General features: G+C 45.5%; 1 protein-coding gene across 9 annotated transcripts in view; it reads left to right on the top strand.

Moving 5' to 3' along the window:
* LOC105476196 (PR/SET domain 10) overlaps positions 1–12,717 on the top strand; it is a 100,250-nt gene that overhangs the window by 77,786 nt on the left and 9,747 nt on the right. For 5 of the 9 annotated variants that reach the window (XR_011611183.1, XM_024791101.2, XM_011731892.3 and 2 more), the window contains 6 exons: positions 3,897–4,076; positions 5,375–5,485; positions 6,753–6,953; positions 7,599–7,913; positions 10,121–10,261; positions 11,627–11,804. Coding sequence is in view for 8 of the 9 variants with exons in the window: in XM_024791101.2 (XP_024646869.2) it covers positions 3,897–4,076; positions 5,375–5,485; positions 6,753–6,953; positions 7,599–7,913; positions 10,121–10,261; positions 11,627–11,804 (1,126 nt within the window). In the remaining variant the exon portion in view is untranslated. The remainder of the gene's footprint in view (positions 1–3,896; positions 4,077–5,374; positions 5,486–6,752; positions 6,954–7,598; positions 7,914–10,120; positions 10,262–11,626; positions 11,805–12,717) is intronic. The other 4 variants (XM_071075819.1, XM_011731894.3, XM_011731898.3 and 1 more) reach the window with 2 other exon arrangements.

Raw genomic sequence — 12,717 nt, 5'->3', positions numbered from 1 at the left:
CATAGAAACTGGAAAAGAATCAGAAATGGATTCAGGAGAGGAAAGCTAAGGGTATATTTGTAACAGATGCAAAGAAATTAAAGAGAAATAGAATTTTCAAAGCTTGTTTTATGGTAGTGTGTTATAAAATATAATCTAATGCCTTTTAATATATAGTAGCACAATTTAGAATTGTGTAGCGAACTCCAATGTGAAAAGTATAAATAGGTCTGGGATTTTTCTGTTTTTTTAAAAAAAATCATATCTAAAAGGATTCCTGTTTTGTGATACTGTTTGGCCATCCATCCATCCCATCCAGCCAATGTTTTTTGATTTTTCATTTTGTGCCACATACCATATTTTAACACCTTGGAATATTTCTTTAAAATTTCTTTTCTTGCTTTCATTTTCTCTTTTACTTTGACCCAGCATATTCAACACAGTTCAATCAGGGAAGCAAAGCCGCTGTGAGTGTCACAGAAGATTTTCTTATAGGACTGAGAACTGAATTATAGGAGAAGATGGAGAAGTGGGGGTCAAAGGGAGAAGCTGGGAGGTCGGAAGTCAGCAGTATGCCCACAGAAGCACTGGTCTGGGTGGTCCAATGGGAACTTACCTGGGAATCTAGGAACCAGGCCCTTCCACCTGCGGTGGGGGCCGGGAAGGAGAGCTGGTACGGTCTGTGGAAGACTGTGTTGCTGCATCTGGTGGCGGATATGGAGCTGGCCAGCAGGGCTGCCAGTCAGGAAGACATCTGTGGCTGGGTGGGAAAGAGAGGATAAGTAGGGACCCACAGGTACCTCTGTGTGACACTGTCTAGAGCAGCATGGAGCTGCTTCCTTTCCACCTTCCAGGCTGGTATGAGTTTCTGTTTGGCTAACCCAACTCGGAACCATGCTGGGAAGGAGACTCCCTTCAAATGTAGTTCCCCTTAGCCAAGTTGACCCAGCACAAAACCACTACCACCTACCTTCCTGGCATATTTTCAAACTAGAATCAGAGTAATTTTTCTGGAGAACAGCTCTGATGTCATGTCCTTTCTGAAAAACTCTTTAATAGCTCTTCATGCAGATAAATCCCGAAGTTCTTGTTACTTCTAAGATGCTACAAGATCTGGCTCCTGCCAGCCTCTCTGGTTCCCGCCTCCCTGTGCACTCAGGGTGACCTGAACTCCATAGCTTTACCCAAGTGTGGCGTACTCTCTCTTCTTGGGCCTTTGTTTGCACTTGCTCTCACTCCTCGTCCTGACTTGAAACGCACTTTCAAACTATCATATTCCTTTACCTGGCTAATGTCACTTCATATGGGGCATTTTCTGATCCCTGGATTAAGTGCTGCTTCTCCCATGAATTCCCACAGGGCCTTTTGCTGGTGACCCTGTCGTAGCATTTGTGTATTGCATTTGCCTGTCCTGCTAAGTGTAAGCTCCATGAGGGCAGCATTGAAGTCAAGCTGGGACCTTCTGACTTTAGGGAGTTCACACTAGAATAGAGAAAAGAATAAAGTGGCCAGGCGCGGTGGCTCACCCCTATAATCCCAGGACTTTGGGAGGCTGAGGCAGGCAGATCACCTGAGGTCAGGAGTTTGAGACCAGCCTGACCAACATGGAGAAACCCCATCTCTACTAAAAATATAAAAGTAGCCGGTCGCGGTGGCACATGACTGTTATCCCAGCTACTCAGGAGGCTGAGGCAGGAGAAAAACTTGAACCTGGGAGGCGGAGGCTGCGGTGAGTTGAGATCGCGCGATTGTACCCCAGCCTGGGCAACAGAGTGAGACTCCATCTCAACAATGCCGTGAGAGGGATTCACTGATTTGGGGGTATAGGGGAGACCTCATGGATACGGTGACACTTTTGAATCCACCCATGGGTAGGAAAGACTTTGCCAGCTAGGGAAAGGGAGAGGTGAGGAGTGACGGAGGGATATCGGAGGGATATCGGCATCTCAAGCAGAGGGAGCAGCAGGGAGTAACAATGCCACGTTCAGGAGATGGGGAGAAGGGGAGTGATGGAGGGTGTGGCAAGAGGAAGCCAGGGAAGCAGGTTAAACTAGCGCGCTGTGCTAAGTCATCAGACTTACCAGGAAGTGAGCCCTAAGTGTTTCAGAGCTGGGCTAATTCAGGTGGAGGCAGTGGGTGTGGAGAAGACGGGCTGTGTTCAAGACAGGCGTCATGGGAAGCTGACCAGACCTTGCACTTGGATGAAAGGTGGAAGGGTAGACAACGAGGAATGGAGATTTGCAGCTCAAGAGGCTAGATGTTTAGGAGCACCACTGATACGAAAAAGCACGACTTAGGCAGAAGGAGTGGGGGCAGATAGCGGATTTGGTTTGGGGGATGTTAGGATGGAAAGGCCTCATGGAGATTTGGCATCCAACAAATGTGTGCCTGTCACGATGTGCATAGCATGGTGTGGTATTTGTGTTAGGCTTTGAAATTTACCTGATGATTCGGTTAAGGTAAATTGGTTGTTTAAAGGGAATAGACAGGGGAACTAGTAAACATTGATGCTTAGGAAAAAGTGGGAATGCGAGAGGAGTTGGAGGAAGAGGAAAAGAAAAAATAGCGGCAGTGCAGCAGTGCTTTGTCATCGTATTACACTAAAGAAAAATACCGTCATTTAGGGCAGTGTCCTTAATTCAAATCCTACTGCAGCCTACAAAGCTCTGAACATTCCCTCCTGGGCTTTCCAGAAATGAAGGCGGGTGGGATAGGAAGAAAGAGCAGTTGGGTCATATGCATTGTAGCAGAAGAGGCAGGTGGGTGAGGGAGGTCCGGCAGTGGAGCTGGGCCCTTAGCCTGCTCCCCGATACTTGGTAGGCCCTCAAGGAATATTTGTTGAGTAAGTGTGCTGGAAAATGAAGTCCTTAAAAACGTCCCTGTACCAAAAGGTGGGAAGAACTGGTTTGTAGAAAGGCTCAGAGTCTCTACAGGACTAATAACAATTCATTCATGTGTCCCAGAGCAGAGAGCCTCACTGGATCAGGGAGCTGGCACTTTGTTTGTATTCAGGATGGGCTCTGCCTAATTCTCTCCATGGACTCACATCAGCATGTGTCACTAAATAGTGAAACCGGGAGCTGAGCCCTGGGCCCCATGCTCCATCATAATGAACAATGGATTTGTTTACTTGAACTTCTAATTCTGTAAGGTGAGAAGTTCTAAATCCATAAGATAGAGATTCTCACTTAAATTCTTTTGGGATTTAGAAAAATATAATGTTTGCTGAAATGTGTGGGAATTGAGTATACGCTGGTTTTTTTTTTGTTTTTTTTTTTTGAGAGAGTCTTGCTCTGTTGCCCAGGCTAGAGTGCAGTGGCGCAGTCTCAGCTCAGTGCAACCTCCGCCTCCTGGGTTCAAGTGATTCTCCTGCCTCAGCTTCCTGAGTAGCTGGGAGTACGTGCGCCACCACACCCAGCTAATTTTGTATTTTTTGTAGAGACAGGATTTCACCGTGTTGGCCAGGCTGGTCTCAAACTCCTGACATGAGGCGATCCGCCCGCATCAGCCTCCCAAAGTGCTAGGATTACAGGCATGAGCCACTGCACCCGGCCTACGCATGGCTTCTAAAATCTAGTATTACCGATTATCAATTTGTCTTCTTTTATACCAGGCTTATTCCATGTTCTCTTTAATTCTTTAATGCATGGTCTTTATTCTCAAAAGTCGGTACGTATCTTTCCTATTTAATGGTCATTTTAAACCAAGGTTCATTGGAATGCACATATTTGCTAGTGAACAGAGTAACTCCCAGGCACTTTTAACACATCTTTCAATGTCCTAGTGTTCCAGCAACTCAAATGTCTCTTGGAGGCTTGTGGCTACTGCTAATTTGTATTGATTTTTACAATTATCCCTTCAATTAAAAATGTTCTGCCACCATGTCTACCCTGTTTTCAAAAATTCTCTCCAAATAGCGAAAAGACAAACTACGGGAACACATGCAGAGGATGCATAACCCTGAGAGGGAGGCCAAGAAAGCCGACCGCATCAGCCGCTCCAAGACATTCAAGCCCCGCATCACGTCCACAGACTACGACAGCTTCACGTTCAAGTGCCGCCTGTGCATGATGGGCTTCCGCCGGCGCGGCATGCTGGTCAGTGCCAAGTGGCCGCGGGTTCCTCTGTCTTCCCAGCACACCTCATTTCTGTCGATGATGGTGACTTTTGTGTTGTATTCTGTCCTAAGTCATATTGATCAATGGTTTTGTCAATGTCCGGGGAAGAAACAGAGGCAAACAATTCCCAGTTTGGAGTTCTGTCTTTTCTAGCCTCCCTTTGCCCTCTTGCTGCTTTTTGGGTCAATTCTTGCAAGAGGCTTTTTTTTTTTTTTTTTAAATCACTTTTCCTTACTAGTTTTGTTTTTCTTTACGCATCTCAATCTCTGCTGTCACCTTATTTTATTTCCCTCTTTTGTGTCCCTGAATGTATTTTCTTGTGGGGTGTTTGCCTTCTCCCCAGCTGTTCCCTTTTATTTTATTTTATCTTATTTATTTATTTTTGAGATGGAGTTTCACTGTTGTTGCCCTGGCTGGAGTGAAATGGCGTGATCTCGGCTCACTGCAACCTCCCCCTCGCAGGTTCAAGTGATTCTCCTGCTTCAGCCTCCTGAGTAGCTGGGATTACAAGTGCCCACCACCATGCCTGGCTAATTTTTGTATTTCATGGTGAAACAGGGTTTCACCATGTTGGACAGGCTGGTCTCAAACTCCTGACCTCAGGTGATCCACCCTCCTCAGCCTCCCAGAATGCTGGGATTACAGGCGTCAGCCACTGCGCCCAGCCCCCAGCTGTTTCCTTTTAATGTCTCTCCTTTCCAGATATCAAACAGCAGTAGAAGGAAGCTTTCCATCAAAGCAGGGTATGTGCATCTAGATTAGCTGAAGTATCAGGACAGCCAGTGCTCTGCTCTCAACTCATTTTGACCTTGTTACAGGTGCAGAATATATTTCTGCCAGGAGCTGGAAAGTCATAGAGCAATATTTAAAAATCAGAACCTTGGTCTGTATCTCATTCCATGTTCTTAGTAAGGCTAGGGCATTAAATAATGAAAGACAGGTTTGCATGAGGAGAACTCACCAAAGAAATTCATATCAGTGTAATTTTCCTTTTTCCAATAGTAGTTCTTTCAGCCAAAGACTGTTGATGGCTGAATTCACCACAGTGAGTTCACCTTCAGTTGTCTGGTGAATTATTAACTCCTGTTAACCCCGACTGTGAGTGCTTTGGTGTCAGATGGGGTCTGGTGATGCTGGTCCTGGCCAAATGCCTTATTGTTTTGGGGCATTGCTTCAGAGAATTTCAGCTTCTGGCGGTCATTATCAGAGGCATTTGTGTAGCTTCCGTTTGGTTAATGGGATCTCTTTTTCTCATTTGTTCTTTGTTTTCACTTTAGGTAAATCACTTGTCAAAGAGACACCCAGACATGAAGATAGAAGAGGTGCCAGAGTTAACTCTACCCATCATAAAACCCAATCGTGATTACTTTTGTCAGTATTGCGATAAGGTAAAAGGGCAATATTCGTGCTGGTGTGCCACTGGGGCTCCTGCTTAGAGCTGACTCGTCCGCATTTATAAATATATGCTGTGATTTGTTTGTTGCTCTGACCAGATGGTTCCCTGTCTCTCCGTAGTCTCCATTCAGACAAGAAAGGACTACAAATGCAGCCTAATTTTAAGCCAATTTTTTTTTCTTAAGAAGTAGTTGACTTCATTTTTCTTACTGTCCCTTCTCTCTGTGATTTTCGTTACACAAGAAGAGGCTTATTACTGAGTGCCTAGTGTATGAATTAATTTCAAATTCCTAGGTTCTAAAATGAGAGCATTTATCATATGACCTATAACATATATGGTACATTGGGGGTTTCTATAAGGTGGGGAGGGGTTGGGAAAGCTTCGTGGTGGAGTACTCTACTTGTACTCCATTATTTTTGTGTAGTTTCAGAAAAGACACAGAATATATATTTGTTGTTCCACCATAATATCCTTTCTTTCTTTTTGAGATGGAGTCTTGCTCTGTCACCCAGGCTGGAGTGCAGTGGCATGATCTCGGCTCACTGTAACCTCTGCCTCCTGGGTTCAAGCGATTCTCCTGCCTCAGCCTCCAGAGTAGCTGGGATTACAGGCGCCCGCCACCACGCTCAGCTAATTTTTGTATTTTTAGTAGAGATGGGGTTTCACCATGTTGGCCAGGAAGATCCGCCCTCAGGTGATCCGCCCACCTCGGCCTCCCAAAGTGCTGGGATTATAGGAATGAGCCACCACGCCTGGCCATCCTTTCCTTATATAACGTAGCTATATCAGCTTAAAAGTGAGAAACATTTTTTAACATAGATTCCCACTATAGATAGCAGTTGCTATTGACGTTGCCGTTTGGAAGATTCTCTGGCTCCTGGTCTTCAGCTGCATACGTAGTATGAGAGCTTTCACAGGCAGCTCTCATATGAGGTGGATGGGCCTTGAAAACAATTACCTTCCGTGTCTGTGTGTCATATCCAAATTTTAAACTTTAGGATAAAGGGTACTTTCACAGTTATTATCTTAGATTTATGGATTAAAGAAACCTGGCATATCTACATTATGTTCTTACTTTATTCTAATTTATGGTATATGCTTGTTGTCCTTCAATAGATCTGTTAATATACGTATTCATATATTTTATTTGGGTCTACTTCAATACTTTTCCTCAATGTCTTATAATGAAATTGTTAGTTTGCTTTAAGCAAGAAAGTGGAACCGTATACTGCTTTCATGGCAGGCACTTACATTCGCAGGTTTATAAAAGCGCCAGCAAGCGCAAAGCCCACATTCTGAAGAACCACCCAGGAGCAGAGCTCCCACCAAGCATCCGGAAGCTCCGGCCCGCTGGTCCCGGAGAGCCAGACCCCATGCTGAGCACACACACCCAGCTGACGGGCACCATTGCCACCCCTCCCGTCTGCTGTCCCCACTGCTCCAAGCAGTACAGCAGCAAGGTAGGGGCGGTCTCTGACTAAAGCCGAGGTCAAAACAGCCACGTAGGGAATCCCTTAAGGGAAGACGTCCTCTCATCCACATGGTCTGGGCGGCTCCTTCTGAGTCGACGGGGACTGAAAGAGCTGTTGTCCTAGTCACCGTAAACAGGGACCACAGCAGAGAATGGAAGGAGAATACTGTGGACCTCCCCCAGAATTAGTGCCATACCGCAGCCCAAGCAGCTGGCTGTTTGCCTTTTCCCTTGGCCTGCGGAGGGCCTCACGTTTGAATGTTCTGTGCTTGTGGTTGGTGAGTTCAGGCTTATGGAAGCACCGCCTAGAGGGTTAAGCGGTGGCTTTACAAAGGAGGTGGTTTTGGCTGGGGGGATTGTGACTGTTGCTGCAGGTACTAGTTGGGGGGATTGTTGAGACCTTGCTGGTGGTGTGAGACCAGGTGAGGCTTTACTTCATTCCCACCCTCTTTCCTGCTTTCATAGCATTATGTTACCCCAGGAAGTACAGGCATAGAGTCGGTGTTGCTCTGACCTTTCTTTTTTTAAGACATAAGATAAAAGACTTTAGGAATCTTTGGAGGATTTACATATGAGAAAAATGGAAAATCACAAATTCTAATAATAATTCTTGTTTTTTGCCTTGCTTTTTCAGACCAAGATGGTCCAGCACATTCGAAAGAAGCATCCGGAGTTCGCCCAGCTCTCCAACACCATACACACACCACTGACGACAGCTGTGATCAGTGCCACCCCAGCGGTTTTAACTACAGACAGCGCCACCGGAGAGACTGTGGTGACGACGGACCTGCTCACCCAAGCAATGACAGAACTGTCCCAGACCTTGACGACAGACTACCGAACGCCACAAGGGGATTACCAGAGAATTCAGTACATCCCTGTGTCGCAGTCGGCGTCTGGCCTCCAGCAGCCTCAGCACATACAGCTTCAAGTGGTGCAAGTGGCCCCGGTACTGCGTGCCTCGGGTTTCCCTTTGCCTTATGAATGCCGTGTTGCCACTAGCACCTCATTCTCCGATCTGGGGCTGGGATCTATGTAATGTCCTTCTGCGTGGAAGTTCTGAGCCTTGGGCATTTTACAAATGCCCCTTCCCCTTTCAGGCTGATGAGGCCTCTGGCCTTAGCAGTGTAAGAGATTTCTGTCTGTGGTAGTCAGGAAATTTTAGGCTCCAGCATATACAAGCCTCCTGTGCTATGGCAGGACAGTAGCCACAGCACCTGTTTCTGATCCTCCTCTGAATCCTTATCTTTTACCATCCTGGTTGGCTGCTTTGTAATGAGCCAGTTTGATGAATCATGACCTGCATATCAAATGTCTTATATCAAAGAGAGGTTGTAAAGAATAATATTGATGGCTGGGTACAGTGGCTCACACCTGTAACCCGAGCACTTTGGGAGGCCAAGGTGGGCAGATCACTTGAGGTCAGGAGTTCAAGACCAGGCTGGCCAACATGGCAAAACCCCGTCTCTACTAAAAATACGAAAATTAGCCGGGTATGGTGGTGGATGCCTGTAATCCCAGCTACTCAGGAGGCTGGGGCAGGAGAAGTGCTTGAACCTGGGAGGCGGAGGTTGCAGTGAGCCGAGATCACACCATTGCACTCCAGCCTGGGCGACAGAGTGAGACTCCATCTCAAAAAAAAAAAAAAAGGAATAATGTTGATTCAATCTCTGCGTATCAGTCAGTGCCTTTGTAGTATAGAGGGTATAACTGTGTTCCTTCTACCAGATAATGAATAACTCATTCTTATTGACTAAGGAACTAAGTGAAAGGGATTCTCCCAGAACTACTGTTTCATTTAATTACACTGAGGAGAAGTGTCCCCAAGGCACAGATGAACAAACTTGTTGCTTTGAAATCATTTGGTCTCTGAAAATTTAAAACTAACATGGGAACAGGAGATTGGAAGTTGCCACTGTCATTGACTATTCTTTGTCTTGTTTTTCTTATGGAGGGTTTTTAACTTCAGACTTTGGAGAAACCTATATGAGTCCCTGAAGTTACCTGTAAATTATGATGTATAGGTGCACTTTTCTAGAAAAAGGGCCTGTACTTTAGCTACTTTTTCAAAGATGTTTATGATACATAAAAGGTTAAGAACCACGGTTGTAGTAGGTTAATGGTGACAAACTAAAAGCACATTCTCTTCTTTGATCTCTTTTAATTGATAAAGGGTAGATCATTAAATGTAACTGAAAGTTTTGATTCCTGACAACTTCTTTTTCAGCTTATTGTCAGGAACTATCTTTCCTCTCTCTCCTTCTCTTCCAGAATCTAATAACATTAGTGGCTTATGTGTTAGAAGCACATTTCTTTTAAACGATCTTTTTCTATCCTGTTTTCTGGCTTGGTCTAGGTGTGGGCTATCTGCGAGTGCAGCATTGGAGCTGAAATCCCTTCCATTCTTCTATTTCTGTTGGCATATATTGGGATATTGTTTTTGCTTTTTTTTTTTTTTTTTTTTTTTTGAGACAGGGTCTCACTCTGTCACCCAGCCTGGAGTGCAGTGGCACAATCATGGCTCACTGCAGCCTCTGCCTCCCAGGCTCAGATATTCCTCCCACCTCAGCCTTATCAGTAGCTGGGATTACAGGCATGCCACCATGCCTGGCTATTTTTTTTTTTTTTTTTTGAGATGGAGTCTTGCTCTGTTGCCCAGGCTAGAGTCTAGTGGCACGATTTCAGCTCACTGCAACTTCTGCCTCCCAGGTTTAAGTGATTCTCCTGCCTTAGCCTCCTGAGTAGCTGGGATTATAGGTGCTCACCACCACACCCAACTAATTTTTGTATTTTTAGTGGAGACAGGGTTTCACTATATTGGTCAGGTTTGTCTTGAACTCCTGACCTCAAGTGATCCCCCCGCCTCAGCCTCCCAAAGTGCCGGGATTACAGGGGTGAGCTACTATACCTGGCCGCCTGACTAATTTTTATATTTTTTTTGTAGAGACAGGGTTTTGCCATGTTGCCCAGGCTGGTCTCGAACTCCTGGGCTCAAGTGATCCACCCGCTTTGGCCTCCCAAAGTGCTGGGATTATAGGCATGAGCCACTGCACCCGGCCAGGATATTGTTTTTAACTAAACCTTTTCTCTGGAAGGATTTCCCTTAATCTCAATCAATATATATCTGGTTTCTGGGCCTGTTTTCTCTCCTTCCAGGCCACTTCCCCTCACCAGTCACAGCAGTCCACTGTGGATGTTGGCCAGCTCCATGATCCTCAGCCCTACCCCCAGCACGCCATCCAGGTGCAGCACATCCAGGTCAGCGAGCCTACCGCCTCGGCCCCGTCCTCTGCCCAGGTACCCTGCTCCACAGACTATTTGGCGGTGTTAGCATGGCCTCAGGGACTATCAGAGTTAATGAGAGGGAGGACATTCCCTTCAGACCTAGTCTCCTCAGCTACTGAGATACTGTTATTTTTGGATTTTTATTGAAGGATTTACCTTTGCCTCCAAGTTTTATATTGGTATTGTGGACACACATTAAGCTATTAGCTGTTTCTGCCCTCATAGAGTCCTGTGCTATGACATCCTAGAAACAACAGTGGTCTTTGCTTTCCATTCTAAATGCAATGGCTAAGTGGCTTCTCTGGTTTGGAACAGTGGCTTTGTGGAGTATTATGGTATATTGTATGATACTGTGTTTGTGTACTTGAGTCTGGAATTGAGATACATAGATACGTTCTCGGAGTTCAGAGAGGGAGAGATTAGGTTTAGGAGGGAGTCCAGGGCATTTTTGTAGAAGTGGTCTTTGAGGTCTTGGAGGAGGGGTACGGTTCTGAAACAGGGTTATTCTGTTTGGATTACTAACAGGAAATGATGTTTGGAACGGAAGCCGGGTGGGTAGTTTGGAGCAGAATTGCAGGTGGCAGGCTGGAGACCTCTGGCCTCATTCTGTTGTCAGGAGTGGGCCTCTCCACTCACCTGTGCTGAACTCCACCAGCCAGGTGGGATTAATCAGTGCTGGTGAGTGGAAATGATGAACTTTGAGTTCCATTTCATGTTGTGTTCCAGATTAGTTTTGTGACACAGGGAAGTTACTTCACCTCCCATTATTTTTAACCTTGTATAATGTAGGTAATTATATTTTCTTTCATTTATCTTTCTAACAGTTGATTGAAATTAATTTTTTTGCATACTCTGGTAGAGAATCCTTTGAAAACAAATTAGAATTTCATAGTTATGCTTGCTTTTCATTGATTTTATTCTTTTAAAATATTACTTTTAATAATAGCAACGATAGGCTGGGCGCGGTGCCTCATGCCTGTAATTCCAGCACTTTGGGAGGCTGAGGGGGGCCGATCACCTGAGGTCGGGAGTTTGAGACCAGCCTGACCAACATGGAGAAACCCCGTCTCTACTAAAAATACAAAATTAGCCGGGCGTGGTGGCGCATGCCTATAATCCCAGCTACTCAGGAGGCTGAGGCAGGAGAATAGCTTGAACTCGGGGACCAGAGGTTGCAGTGAGCCGAGATCGTGCCGTTGCACTCCAGCCTGGGCAATAAGAGCAAAACTCCATCTCAAAAAAAAAAAAAAAAAAAAAGCAATGATAGTTTCAGCATTATAATTCATATTAGTCTGATTTACCGCCTTCAGTTATCTGTGAGTCTTCACTATATTAGAAGTTCATAATTCCCTACCATTGCTTTCTCTTTCTCCCCAGGTATCTGGGCAGCCGTTGAGTCCCTCAGCCCAGCAGGCTCAGCAGGGGCTCAGCCCCTCCCACATCCAGGGCAGCTCTTCCACACAGGGGCAGGCCCTGCAGCAGCAGCAGCAGCAGCAGAGTTCCTCTGTGCAGCACACGTACCTGCCCAGTGCTTGGAATTCCTTCCGTGGCTATTGTAAGTAAGAAGGGACGATGCCGTGTCGGTCAGGGGTGGGAGATCTCCAGCCATGTGTCATACTGTATTCAGCTTATGATAGATTTTTAAAGTATCTATTGACCGTTTTGTACACTCTCTAGTTCATGTACTTCAATGAGTTTCATGACAAAACTCAAGGTGTAGCATTCTGATTTCATGGAGATACCCTGTTAGGACATTTTTGAAACGCCAGGTATATCGCTGGAGGAAGCATAGCTATGTAATTAAATGGTAAGATAGATGGATATAGGCTATGTTGAGTCACCCCTTCCACCAATATTTTTAGAATGCCTGTGTATCAATCACTGTACTAGACCCTGGCCATACCAAGAATAATATTCTCATTAGTATCAGTAACACCACACAATAATAATGTTAACCAACTTTCATTAAGCTCTTACTGTATGGCCAGGAATGATTCCGTACCATATGTATCACAGTCAGTATTCACAACAACCTATGAGATAAGTACAATTGTTATTTGCATTTTACAGACAAGGCAATTTCCACACACTCACTTTTCCAAGAGCTAGTAAACAGAGGATTGGAGCCCAGGCAGTTTGGCTTCAGAGTGTACACTCTACACCACCCCACTGTGCTGCTGACCGTCATCTAGTAAAGGAGAGAGATATATGAGTGGTTGATTCCAAAACCCTGAGATTCGTGCTATGGAAACAGTAACAGGCTGGCTGACAGGTCGGAGTAGGTGAACCCCTTGGTGGGGAAACAGCTTTGGGTTGCAGGCCAGGAAGTATGAGACCTTTGTCATGGAAGGTGTGGAAGGAGTAGCAGACGTAACAGACCTCAGCAGTAGAAACTAGGAGGAATAGGTGCTGAGAAGGGAAAGGGTCAGTATTGATCTTTCTTCTACTGTTGATTTATTTTGGGGGGG

The sequence above is a fragment of the Macaca nemestrina genome, chromosome 12, assembly GCF_043159975.1.
Source record: "Macaca nemestrina isolate mMacNem1 chromosome 12, mMacNem.hap1, whole genome shotgun sequence".
Taxonomy (NCBI): domain Eukaryota; kingdom Metazoa; phylum Chordata; class Mammalia; order Primates; family Cercopithecidae; genus Macaca; species Macaca nemestrina.
This window is presented reverse-complemented; position numbering and strand designations above follow the sequence as displayed.